This window comes from Petaurus breviceps, unplaced genomic scaffold (genome assembly GCF_028583685.1).
Source record: "Petaurus breviceps papuanus isolate PSGF00001 unplaced genomic scaffold, PetGlider_PUasm1.0 140, whole genome shotgun sequence".
NCBI classification, from domain to species: Eukaryota; Metazoa; Chordata; class Mammalia; order Diprotodontia; family Petauridae; genus Petaurus; species Petaurus breviceps.
The window spans coordinates 41459862-41474102 of NW_027185698.1; the positions used below are offsets into that span (position 1 = coordinate 41459862).

At 38.2% G+C, this 14241-nt stretch overlaps 1 protein-coding gene across 3 annotated transcripts in view; it reads right to left on the minus strand.

The window, feature by feature from the left end:
* The window catches only part of RGS12 (regulator of G protein signaling 12), a 257451-nt gene that overhangs the window by 133868 nt on the left and 109342 nt on the right, over positions 1 to 14241 (minus strand). The window contains exon 1 of one of the 3 annotated variants that reach the window (XM_069070709.1): positions 3922 to 4077. The exons of the other annotated variants lie outside the window; for them this stretch is intronic. Within the exon in view, the coding sequence (XP_068926810.1) occupies positions 3922 to 3975 (54 nt within the window). The 5' untranslated portion in view covers positions 3976 to 4077. Of the gene's footprint in view, positions 1 to 3921; positions 4078 to 14241 lie in introns of those variants that run through there. 3 annotated transcript variants of the gene reach the window in all.

Genomic DNA, 14241 nt, shown 5'->3' on the forward strand with positions numbered 1-14241 from the left:
TAGCCAGTCGATATCAAAATAAAAGCCAAGGAAAGAAACGTCAAGAAAGAAATTAATTCTCAGTATCTTCATGAAATTTGTTTAAGCGAATAAGCCTTGAAAGGGAAAGAAAGATGACCTTGACCACAAGCCTTCTTAAAGTACCAGATCTGATTGATCAACAAGAGAAAGAATGAATGGAAAGATTACAGAATCATAGAAACAGAGCGGGGGTGGGGGGTGAGAGGCGGGGCTCAGAGGCCATTTAGCCCAACCCCCTAATTTAGACAAGAAATTTATCCAGGGACACACTAATCTAAGCATCAAAAGCAGGATTTGAACCCAGATGGAAATTTGTTCTATAAAATCTCATTTGCAACTCTGTAAGAGCTATTGATTTACTCAATTGCCACATCCTAGGATTCTAATTAGCCCAGGGAAACTCTCACTCCAACTTGACAAGAAATATTCCAGTTAGCCAAGACATGAAAATACTAAGAAAATGTCTTTTTACATCATTAGGCAAAATGGTTTTTACTTCAGACCATTTCAATCTATTTATAGTATCAAGCTCACCATCAGAAAACTGAAAGACCACACAGACCTTCAAACTATTGGGCATAAACAACAGAATCCACATTTCTAGAGTTGCACCTGTAGGTTTATTTGAGGGGCTTTCTTCTCTGCAATCCTGCGAGGCAGGTAGTATGTGTATTTCAGCTTTCTCCTCACCATCGTCTGGGGCAGTTCAAACAGCACTGATTTGGGAGTTAAGAGATTTGAACACTGGCTCTGCAACCTATTACCTGTGACTAGGGGAGAGTCCCTCCATGATCTTCTGAACTTGTTTCCTTATATATGAAATGGGGTCTGGGTGGGGGTGGGTTTGATTCTAGATCTCTGACTCTAGGAGCCGTTTAATAAAAGAGAGGAAACTGAGCACAACACTGGGCACACAGTAGGTACTTTGTAAATGATTTTAAAGTTGGAGTCTCAGAATGGTAAAGTGTCTTCTCTATGGTAACTCAAATCTGTCTCCTTAATTCCAAATCCAGTATTCTTTGTTCTAAACCGTACTATCATATTTAAAACAAAACATAAAACTGAAGCAGTGGAACCTAAAAAGCCTAACTGAAGACAGGACAAATACTAGTTTAAACTAAATAAAAGATAGAATTTCCATAATGCCCATTTTAAAAGTAGTGCTTGAGGGATATTTCACATCTTCACATTCTATTATTTTGTTACTGATATTGAAGAAAATAGGATCTAACTGTGCCAAGATTCTAATAGAACTGATCATTTGGCATTAGCACGCATTAATATAAATTCTAAAAATTTACCTAAATTTGAGAAAAGCCTTTCCTCAAGAATTCAATATAAAATCCTTTGTTTGGCACTCAAAGCCTTTTGTAACCTGGTCCCCCCTATGTTTCCAGTCTTATTACAACTTAGAGAGTTCCCACATAACTCTGCAATCAAGGGACAACATTGGCCTCTTTGGTGTTTGTTGAACAAGACACTCCATCTCTGAATTCCCAGAATTTTCTCAGGTACTATGCCATGCACAGAATACTCTCCCATGCACAGAATATTTTCTCTCTTCATCTCTGCAACCTGGTTTCCTTCAAGTCTCAGCTACAATTTCACCTTCTACTGGAAGCCTTTCCAATTCCCCTTCTAATACTTTTCCTCTGCTGATGATCTCCAATTTCTCCCATCTGTAGCTTATTATATGTAGTTGTTTGCTTGCTGTCTCCCCCATTTAGACTGTGAGCTCCTTGAGGGCATAAGCTTTCTTACCTTTGTTTATATTCTCCAGAGTTTAGCACAGTGCCTGGTACATAGTAGATGCTTAATAAATATTAACTGACTGATTGACCTACTGACCAGGTGCATAAGATTTTCAAAGACAATCTGATAAGCTTTATTGGCTGAAATCTCAAAGAGAGTCCAAATATATTTTTTTTTAGGGAAAGGGGACTGACCGTGTGATTTCATTAGTAGAGGGAACTAAGAAGATGAGGAATCTTCTACCCCATCTCTGCAACATATAGTCTTAGAGAGTTACCTAGAGCACTAAGGTTCAGTGACTTTCTCAGTCACACAGGCAGTATGTGTCAGAGACAGCTCTTAAACGCTCCTAGTTCAGAAAGGGATCTCTGTCTGTTTCATCATATTGCCTTTCCTACAAATACATCCTTTACACCTCTTTAATCATGTCATGAAAACACTGCTGTACTGACTAAGGCGTTCTCCATTACAAGATGAAGAAGGCAATCTTAAAGAAACCTTTAAGTTTCTCACACATGTTACAAATAGAGGGCTGGCACCAATCAATTGCTCAAATGGGTTCATTGAGTTAAACACTACCTACTATCCAAAGTCTAGACAGAAATGATTGTGATACATTGAAGTCATGCGACTATCTTCAGCTGAGTCACTGTAATATTTCCTATTATTTGAGTTATGTTGTATGACTATAATTTTATTGGCATCCTATTTGCCGGATTTTTAAGATCTCTACAAAATGTTAACATATACCAACACATTTGGAGGCAAATGTTAATGCAGTATTTTAAATAACATTTATCTCATCATTTGCAAAATGTAATTAATTTTTTTATTCACCCTAATTGAATATAAGGAAAAGCTTTCTTTGTAAATGTAAATAGCTTACACAATTAGGCAATGTAAGGGTATAACGCAGCCAAATTTTATTACCAAAAATAAAGTTTATAGGGAACACAGCATACTACAAATAAACAGAAAAATATCTCAACACAGCAGAGCACAATAAGAGCTATCAATTAAAATTTTATATAATGTTCTTTTTTTAACATATGTTCTTGATCAATAAAAGCAAATGCTTTTTGTCTTTTTTTATTAGTTTTATTAATAAATTATTTTCAAAATAATTTATTTTAAGCATTTAAAAATGCTTACTTATTCCACACAAATATGATTTGGACCTATCCTAAAACTAAGCATGTTTATTATTTTCTTTCTTTTTAAAAAGGCTTTGATTCGATTTTCATGTATCCAACACCCAAACCAGTTAAATACAAAATGTTAAAACTGCTTTTCTCACACTTTCTACAGGAGATATTATACAGAGACTAGGACAAGTATTAATACAATAACTCCAAATAGAGACAGAATTTACTACTGCTACACCATTTATTTTAGTGATTGATGAATATCTTTTCTACAGGATTAAAATTTCTCTTTCCCTCATCAATTACATTTCATTTATATTAAAATAGAAACACATGAAAGAAAAATGAATATAATTTTTTGGTTCAAATAACTAAAATCCCCTTTTCAAAATCATGTCTTCTACAAAACAATTCCATAAGCATATATAAGAATCAATCATTATTCATAGCTTGTAAATTATGTGATTTACATAACAACAATCAGACAGAAAATTGAATTCCAAAATGAAAAACAATTAAGTTTTAATTCCTAAAAGTCAGGATATATTTTAATCCACTCAATCTCTTGAAACATTATGTAATGTTATTTCATCTCAAAGAATAATCTGTAGGAAAAAAATAGACTAAGAAGTGAAAGAAAACATGGTATGTGCTATACCACAAGTCCAGGTTTATAATTTTAACAATATGGGTTAAGGACCAGATGAATATTATGTTCTGCTAATAAGTACAAGTATCAAGAAATCCCAGAATAATTCTGAACATTCAGTGCTCTATCCAGATCACTTCTGAATACTGTTTCTTACTGGAGTTAAATTTTCTATAAAAGCATTTACAAGTCTGAAATTTTTTTAAAAGATAACTATAAGCATTTTTAATTTTAAAATATTACTTGTAATGCCTGAAGAGCAAACAAGTAATACATCACAACCAAATAAAGTATTTTCTAAGTTTCCTTGTAACAATGATGCTTAGCTAATATAAAGTAAGCCAAATCACTTACCTGTTCATCACCAGAAGGCTGAGTTTCATCTGATAACTCTTTTTCTAAATTCATCTTAAGGAGAGGAGATTTTCCTTGCTACACCAGACACCCAGATTTAAATTATACCATTTAACACCACACCATGCCTGTACATGTCAGAAAAGTTTAAAGACATTTCATATGAAGTTCCATTTTACTCCCTTTTTGTTACCCATGGCAACAGGACATTGCATGAAGTAGTGGTTCTTCGGAGATTCAGATTAGATCTCAATTATTGCTCACAAAGACAGAGATCAGTTTACATAAATCATGCTGTGATATCATTTTTTAAGTATTTCCTCTAACAAATCTGAAGAATAAAACTTGGGCTGATGGGGGTAATTTTTCAGTCAGAACAACAGCTGCAAAGAATTTGGTTTTTCGTAGAATGGTGCAGTTCACAACCTTAATTACAGTTGCTGATGATTCTATTAAAAGCTTCCCATATGCCAAGGTTTCCACAGTGCCAGCCAGTAAAATCTGACACATTGCTGAAAAACTATCTTACTTCTTTCCATTCCCTATTTACCACTTTGACAGGCTTCCAAACATTTCATATAAACAGAAAGGAGGTAAGTCATGGATCAAGTCCTAGTGTAACCGGTTTTAGGATTTCATAAATAGCTGTTATGTGCTTTTAAAAAAAAGTTTCAGGTGTTCTTTACTCCCTTATCTGTCACAGCATTACAATAAAAAATACCTTCCTCACTTGACAAGTTTCTTAGGGTCAAATCAGGAACACATTTAAAGAATTGCTAGCTCACTGACTCAAGACTGACTTACAAAGGTAGAGGCGAAGTCATACAGTGGAAAGTGCAATGCTGTAGTCTGAAAATGTGGGTCTGAGGCTCAGCTTTGGTCATTTTGGTCAGCTTTGGACTATGTGACTACAAACAGGTAACAACCTATATGAGCCTCAATTCCCTCATCTGACATTGGTATTAAATAATACTAGTCCTACCTAATCTGAAAAAGCTGTTGTGAATAGAACACTTTTTAAAATGTGAAGTGCTACAAAGCTACAAAAAATACTACATGCTACAAAAAACAACTACCAGAAAAAACTACTGAGGAAGCCAGGTGTCACAGTGGATAAAGAATTGGACTTCATGTTTGGAAGAAGAGAAGAACAGGGAATACTCATTTATATAACACCTACTATGTGGCATCCAGGCATTATGCTGAATCCTAAGAACTTTAAGAACTGATTTTGAATCTGTCTCAGGCTCTTGCTAACTGTGTAACCCTGGACAAGTCACTTACCTCCACTCATCCTCGGTTTCCTTATGTGTAAAATGAGGATAATAATATTACCTATCCCCAAAGTTATGATGAGGATCAAATGAGATAGCATATAAATCACTTTGAAAACCTTAAAACTCTATATAAATGCAGCTATTATTATTCAGTTATGATTATGGCTTGCTTCCTTATTTGGCAACTAAAGCTACACCAAGATTAAAACTGCAATGGAATGGAGCAGAGGGGTCTTCTCTTAGTTACTTTCATTCTGTTCCCTTCCCCCACCCCCATTCCTCAGTGGATACCACACACTCTAGAGCACTCCACTGGAGTTAAACCAGTTAAAGTCAATTAAACCATAGCTGGAACATCTCCAGTCATCCTGATCCATATCCAGTCACAGGACCCAGATGGCTCCAGAGGAGAAAGTGAAGTTGGGGACTCTGCACAGTCCTCCCTCACTTAAATCTAATTCAATTGCATGTCATAGCATCACCTCCCTGATGTCATGGTTCTCTTTGAGAACAAGGACAAACAGCAAGCAACCTCTGAGCCCTCAGAGCTTCCAAATAATGACCAAGTGAGGCTTGGGCCGGGACCTATTGTTGACCAATCAGTGAGAGCCAGTGATCTGGGTCCAAGGCGTGATCCTTAAGAAAGAAATCTAGCCTGTAAACCCCAAGATATCTTACAAGGTTTCAGGAACTGAAGTTTATATTCTCTTGGGCAGAACAGCAAGCAAGGGTATGATAATTTTTGAGGACAGAAGAAGAAGTAGGGAAGATGAAGAGGGAGTGAGGGAAGGAAGGAAGGAAGGAAGGAAGGAAGGAAGGAAGGAAGGAAGGAAGGAAGGAAGAGCTGCATTGCCCAATTGGAAGTAGCCAGTTGGGTCCCCAGTGGGGCAGCGACTACTACTCACAAGTTGTTATTTGTCCTACTAAATACTTATTGACCAACTTTGCTTGTTTCACAATTCAGGCTCCATTCATTCAAAGCCACCCATGTTTAGTGCCTTCATTCCTTCACCAATTTTGGACAGTGTCTGAACATAAGAAAGCAATAATGTTTTTATAATCAGTATACTGTATTGGGAAGCAGCCAATTCACAGACAACTAATTTGTGTAATAATTAATTTATCTCACAATCTTTAGAAACTACATATAATTCAAACCTTCAAAAGATCCACCATTTCATCAATATGGATCTCCTATGCATGCACACAGAAGGAAAATCCTCTGCTTTTTCTAAGTTGCCATGACCAAAAGATAATCAAATGGTGGCCATCCATTGGTGGCCAATCACCAAGGTGATGAACCTCTCTAGAATTTATTAGACTAAATCCCATTCCAATGTCTAATCATGGGCTCTCAAGGTGTATATCATTGATGCATGATCCTGGACAGGCTCTTCCATGCTAAGGAAGGTTTTAAATAAAGGACCTAGGACCAATTTTACTTTAAAATATCAAGTTCGACCAGATTCTACTGTGCTCTTAAAAATTTACATCCATTGTTATTCCTGGTTGGATATAGTTGTTGGTGCCTAAAACTTGGTGAAATTCAGGCAATGAGATGATAGGATGAATTAATCATTAGACAAACTGTCTTTAGACTAACTTAAAGCTGTTAAAGATAATGCTTTAACACAGAAATGTCTCCAACTTTGAATTTTTTTGGAACACCATATTTTATTGTTTTAGAACAGACCCCCATAAAACATAAGCTCCCTGAGGGTAGGGGCTATTTTACTTTTGTCTTTATAACCAGGTGGCTAACACAGAACCTGGAACGTAGTAGATACTTAATAAACGTTTATTGAAATGAGTTGGGTTGTATTCTTTTTGGGAGACCATTATGATAGCTACCTCCTTAAGTTTTATTTAATCTTAGCACTGGATTACAAGGCTTTAGGGTAGAAAATAAGGAATATTTAGGAACACAAAAGTGAAAATCAATGTTTGTTTTCTCTTCAGCTGCAGCGTCTTCCCTCCTGCTACTTTTCTTCTTCCCTCTCTCACTCCATATTAAGTATAATCAAGTTCAGCACATACTACAAAATTATTTTTCACTCCATCTTGCATTCTAATTCTTTCTTCCCTTCAAATTCGTTAGGCAATGTCCTAAATTTCTACAGTGTCTGATGACCAGAGAGAAAAAGACAGGAAGAGAAGCTACAGAATCCAGGGAATTGGTAAAATAGTCTAGTGGAAATAACTCTGAAACTGAAATCAGAAAACCTGGGGTTCAAGTCCTAGTTCCACCTGTATGACCTCTGGGAGGTCACCATCTCTGTGAGCCTCATTTGCTCATCTGCAAAATGATAATAATTCTTTTCTTTTATTACCTACCTACTGGATTATTCTGAGAAAGGACTTTATAAATCACAATGAACTATGTTAATCTAAGTTTAAAAAAATTAATCAGAGTTATATATACACTTAAGCAGTCAACTATATTCATTTGTCAGTCTGAACCAAGGTCTCCCCTTCATTTGAACCCAGGTTCATTCTCATATCACCCAAACTGAAGATAGAGTCATACTCAAACTAACACATGATTTTCCTATACAAAAGTATAAACATAAATAACCCTCATTAGTGAATGTGCTAAACATTCTTTCCTATTTGCTAACTTTGGTCCCTCCTGCATCCTCAGTCATGAGGTTTGTACTGAGAAACTAGATTCCTGGGCAGTTTCATCAGTGTCCTTGTGAGCTACTCTTAAATAGCAAGACAAGATAACAAACACCTAAGTCCTGAAATGCAGCCAACATCACAATGATCCCTGTTCCTACACAATTGTACCAGTCTGGACATGTGAAGAGAATGGACAATAAGAGGATAATCAACCATCTGCTATAGGGGGAGTTATAACAGGATAACTACAAATAGAATGGACAGAGAACACCAGGACACACACATATACATGACAAGACAGGATAGTTACAGATTTCTGCAATGTAAAAACTGCAAATAAATGAACATGACTTGCAGAAACATAAAGAACTTGACTGTCCTTGGGCTGAGGCACTGAAGAATCACTGACAGCAATGGTATGTTCAAACTAGAGGTACAGAACATGGGGTTTAAGGCAAGATGCATAAACTAGATGAAAATGTCATTGGGAAATAGCAAAATAAATAAAAATCCAATAGAATAGAAATAATTTAATGTGTGATTTTCTAAGTTAGTATATGGCCCACAGGGTTCTTTATGCATGGTTTAGTGGCCCCCAAATTTCTATCTGAGTTTGCTCCCTGCTACTTCAGATGGTGTTTTGAGCCAGGGTCCATCGCTAAGGCTAAAGGGCTTTGCATAAGAATTAGATAAGCCAGGCAAAGGGAAAAGCTGTAGGCTCTTTTACTTGGTGTGTTCCAGAATAAGCCACATGTCTTAACTAGAAACAACCAAAGAACAACAATGATAATGATGCCAAAAACAATTAATAACCACGTTCGGTTCTGTAATTATCCCGTCTCCAGAAGAACACTAAGGCTCAGATAGGTTATGATTGAGTTGCCCAGAGTCACACAGCTAACAAGCATCTGTGGAGGAACTTGTGCCTAGGTCTTCCTACCCAGATCTACTACCCCAGTGGCGTCAAACTCAGATAGAAGCTGATCCCTGCACCTGGCATAATGTCTTTGAAAACCACAAGTTAATATTGTTTATGTTGTAGGGTTTTTCAAAGTTTTTTTTCCAATTACATTTTAATTTGATTTGGGCAGCACCACCAGTGAAGTGGACCCAGAAAAGGCCCACAACCAGAGATGCTGCTTGGGAATATCAGGCATGACCATCCTTTGCCCAAGGCAAATGAAGGGAGTCCACGATGGTCTCGTGGAAGAGGCTGAATCTGCACATGGCTACATGAAATATCTACAAAGTGATTGTTAGCACAGTGCTGGGCACATAGGTAGGTACTGTAGAAACACTTGTTCCTTTCCCCCCTACCCCTTATCCCAAGCTCTTTCTGAGTTCATGTTCTACTCTATGCAGTTCTACGGTCAGGTAGTTCAGCAGGCAGGATCAGTGAGGTGGTTTTTTAGATTTGGGGTGGGGTTTTTTTTGTCTTTTTAGAAAAGGGAAGGCAGGGCAATTGGGGTTAAATGATTTGCCCAAGGTCACACAGCTAGTAAGTGTTAAGTATCTGAGGTTGGATTTGAACTCAGTTCCTCCTAACTCCAAGACCAGTGCTCTAATCACTTCGCCACCTAGCTGCCCCAAATGAGGTGGGGTGTTTTTACAGGAAGAAGAAGGGTCTCTGTTAGGCATGTATGTATTCCTAGCATGAAGGTCATAGACAAGGAAATACTCATTGGCTAGGAAACTTGAAGATTCCAGATATAGTGAGCCTTGGGGTAGAAGGGGTATGGAAGAAAGGAGAGAACCAAAGCCTATCAGAATAAAAAAAAAGACCAGATCTGAAAAACCAGAGCTGTGTTGTTGCAGGGAGCTGGGGGGGGGTGGGTGGCAATTATCAGAATCACTTGCAAAAGGCCATAAAGGAAAACTGACCATACTTTTATCTTTAGTCACATTTCAGTCACACCTAGAAATATGGACAATATAAGAATGCTACCTCCTCTTACGATAAAGATAACAATTTCTCTTAAATGCCTTTATTATTAGTATCTAAAGGACAAACATTTCCACAGTGAAGATGGTAAGAAAAAAATGAAATTAGAGACAAAATTCAATATTTTGTGAATATGCCCAGACACATACATGGTGATCAGTTTTTCAGAATGATGATGAGAAGCTCACAAGGCTAGATACAGTCACATTAAGGACTCACTGTCTCTGTTAGGCTCTACCCCAACATGATCCTAGTTTGCTATTTTGCATACTAGGTGAAACAAATGACTACAGACATTTTACTTTGTTCTAGGAAGGAGACTCCCCAAACACTTTTGTTAAATTAGCATTAATCTTCCATTGCTGAAAAACCTTCAGTAGCTCCCTGCTGCCTAACAGATAAAATACAAATTGGCATTTTAGACCCTCCATAATCTAGTTGTAACCTCAGGTTTTTCCAGTCTCACCTTAACTCACATTGCTCCCCTTCATGCAGTCTGATTGGGCCAAAATGGACTACTAGAATCAAAGAAATGGAAGGGAACAATCCTTGTTTGGTTGGGGGTTGGAATAGCTCATCTAGTCCACCACCTGAATGTAGCAGGTCATCTCATCTAATTTGTACCTAAACAGAAACTTTACCTAGGCTGCTCCCCCAAATTTTCTACTATATCTCCCTTCATACATTTACATAATCTGCCTCCCATAGTTGGAATTTACTCCCTCTTTCCCTCTGCCTATTGAAAACCTCTCCACTGGAGGCTCAGCTCAGGCTCCACTCTACCCACAACACCTCCACTAAAAGAGTGCTAGCCTCAGATTTTCCTTGAACACTTTGTCCAGATCTCTCATTCATTTCTCCAAACTACACTGGATGGTACTCATGTGTCATGTTCTATCTATTAGACTCTTTAAGGGGCCAGGCCTGTAATTTTTTCATCTTTGTACCTCCAGTCTATGTACTCTAGCTTCTGGCACATGTCAGGCCATTAATGGTGGTTGATGTGCTGTTGGGAGACTTTCTTGTGGCACCAGTTTATAAACATCCCCAAACTAACTCCAGGCTGAGACTCTCCCTACATGTTGCCCATCAGCTGAAAGGTAGAAAAGGAATAAAAATGAAAAACCAGTGCCTTTGTCAAATAAGTTAGTTACATTAGAGAACTCTAGAGCCTAGGCTTCTAAAATCAAATGGTCAGAACAAAGTTCTCCATATCGACTGACTGTGTCGATTAATTCATCTAAGCGAAATATAGTACCAAGGATAACAAGATCCCACATTCAATTGCCAAAGGAGCCAGTTAGCTTAGTTCTGTTTCATGGCCATGGACTGTGCCTCTAACCTTCCAAAACCTGCAAAGAACAACATCTTGGCTAACGAAAGATTGAATCCAAGCATCTGTTTTCCTAAACCAGTCAGGTAACAGGGGAAGAAGACAAGGGTCCCATAATCTCCTTCTCTAAAAGTCTTTAAGATCTCAACAATTAATACCAATAGTTACAAAGACGATTAGGCTGGCTTAGCGCATGAGCGCGCGCGCACACACACACACACACACACACACACACACGACTAGTCAGTCAATATCTGCAAAGGAAAGACAATACTTTATTAGGCCATGGGCATAAGCAACTACTTAAAGACAAAATATTCAATTATTCCACAAATCTAGTTTCCCAGAAAAATCAAACCAAATTTGCTACTAGATGGAGTAAGTAGGGTTTAGCTCCTGAGTACCTGACAACCTCCTCTCAATGATCCTCCACCTGCTCTGTACTATGTGTAGAGCTCCCTTGTTCCCATCCATGACCAACCACTGTGCTTCCCTATCTGGCTCAGACATTGCCCTGTCATGGCCCTGTTGCCCTTGCGCAGCTCTCCCCAGCCTGTGGAAAGTACAATGGACCACAGGCATGCTCTCACATCCCTGGGTCAAGGGAAATAACAGCTGCTACTCCTTTTCCCACTCCTGTGCTTGCCTGCAGCCTCTACCCAAGGGTTAGGGGATCCAAGGGCACATTTGGGACTTACTGGAGGATTTACCTGGATGAAACCGCAATGAAAGTGAAAGTGAAAAGTCAATTCAACATGCTGAATGAGTTACCATCCTGAGGGCTTCCTGAACCATAAATGAATTCCTCTGTCAGACCAAAGCTTGGTCCCCTCTACCATGAAACCCAATTCAAAAAGATGTGATTATTTGGTCCCACAAACTGACCCCAAGTTGTACCAAACTTCTATGAATCTCTTGACAGATCTTCAGAGAAAGATCTTCACATGTCCTCTGTACAAACAGCTGAGTTCAGAAAAACATGTGTGTGGCACCACCAAGAGTAGCCAGGTGGCACAGTGGATAGAATACTGGGCCTGGAGTCAGGAAGATTCATCTTTATGAGTTCACCTCTGGTCCCAGATACTTAGTAGCTGTGTGACCCTAGGCAAGTCACTTAGCCCCATTTGCCTCGGTTTCCTCATCTGTAAAATGATCTGAAGAAGGAAATGGCAAACCACTCCAGTATCTTTGCCAAGAAAAAATGGTTCACAAGAGTTGGGCACAACAGAAAAACAACTGAACTGAGCTGGCACCACCAATTCTCTGACTGAAATGTTATTTGTTGCTATCAGTGATCTGGCAATAAAGCATTTCTAAGTCAAACAAGTACATCAAGACTATCACTTCAGATACTGAGACTTCAGATACTGAAAATAAGTAGTATTAGTATTCAGACTAGTATCCTTACAGGTATATGTTACCCAGTAATATCTTAGCTATAGGGAGTCTTCAAGGAAAAAGGATAGCTGAGGGTTTCTTCTCTTAAGCATTAAAATGTTTCTTTTAACCAAAGAAATCTTTCCAAAATGCAGTCCATATACTTCCCTCTTTTTAAAGAGGACAGAGAATCATCTAATTGTTTCCCTGATGACTCAAATACTTGACAATACTGTAGCAATGGCACCCCCAGATTCTACTGCAGTGTAGGAGATTACCTGCCTCTCACTAGATGGTCTCAGACTAGTGGACAAGTAGAAAGGAGGGGAGCCACTCATGCAGCAAGAATGATGAAGACAAACAGCTGAGCATTTTACCTCTGTCTAGGAAATATTAAAAGAAGCTGAAGAAGGCTTCCAGTATACTGAGTAAATAGTTTGTAGAGACATGAACAAAAATTCCATCGGATGGAAAGGTATGGAGGAATTTCAATCTGTCCAGGCAGAGAGAGAACCCATGCCAATTGATAAAGAATTCATCGAGGCATGCATGCTTTTATGGTTTTCGTGTCCCTCCCTCCCTTGCCATTAGGCTGTTGTTAGCTGTCCCTTTTTCCTACCACCAGCATAGTAGTCTGTGGTACTCCTTATACCATCTCTAATTTGTCACTTCTGATCTGCTGTTAATTTGGAAGTCAGATAACTAACCTAGTTAGAACTGTGTGCAAGGGTGATGGGGAATTAAAAATAGTCTAAGGCTAAGTGATGGGTTACTAATCACAGAAATGCACCTTTATTTTTTGTTTTGCTCACTTGTGGAATTTGCAGGAGTTGAAAAACAAGCATGGTCCTGGACTGTTCACAACTTTACAAAGTATGCTTTGCTGTAAGAACTATTTTTGTATAAGAAGAAAATCAGTTTAACTAGAATGAATTAGAAGAAAAGTGGTCAATTTGGTGTGGGGGGATTGCCACAAAAAATTTCTTATTTGGGTCTTATGTTCCAGCTAATATATATGGATAGGCTAAGGCTGAGGGTCTGAAGGGTTTTTCTATGAGCAAAGCAAAGCTTTAAATGCATAGATTTTATAACACATCTTGGATGCTCACAAGCTTTTTTATTTACACCTTCATTTGTAGGCAGGACAATGGTTCAATAAGGGCTTCCAAAGAGCAGTGTTGACATCAGATGAGGCATTACTATATCATAACATGATTCAATAAAGTTTAACAAACATTCAAAGAGTACCTATTATGTGCAAACACTGAATAATCCAAAGACATAAACAAAATAACACTACCTTCAAGGAGATTATTTTCTACTAGAAAATAGCAAAGGATAGTAACTATGGATAAAACTGCATTTAAAAAATGTCACAACGGGGAGGCTAGGTGGCGCAATAAATAGAGCACTGGCCCTGGAGTCAGGAAGACCTGAGTTCAAATCCGACCTCAGACGCTTAACACAAAAACTAGCCGTGTGACCTTGGGCAAGTCACTTAAACCCAAATGCCCTACTTTCCCCCCTCCAAAAAGCAAAAACAAAAAACAAAAAACTGTCACAGGGCCCATATTTGGTTTTTAATAAGTTTTTGTGTACAAATCTCTGACAGTCAGGTAATAATCTATTCAAAGGAGTCTGCTCAGAAAGACTAGCATAATACTCTACTTTTAACAGAAAAGCCTAACACAATGCCTTATATGTGGGAGAGGAAGGACAGGGGGAAGGAAGGAAGGAAGGAAGGAAGGAAGGAAGGAAGGAAGGAAGGA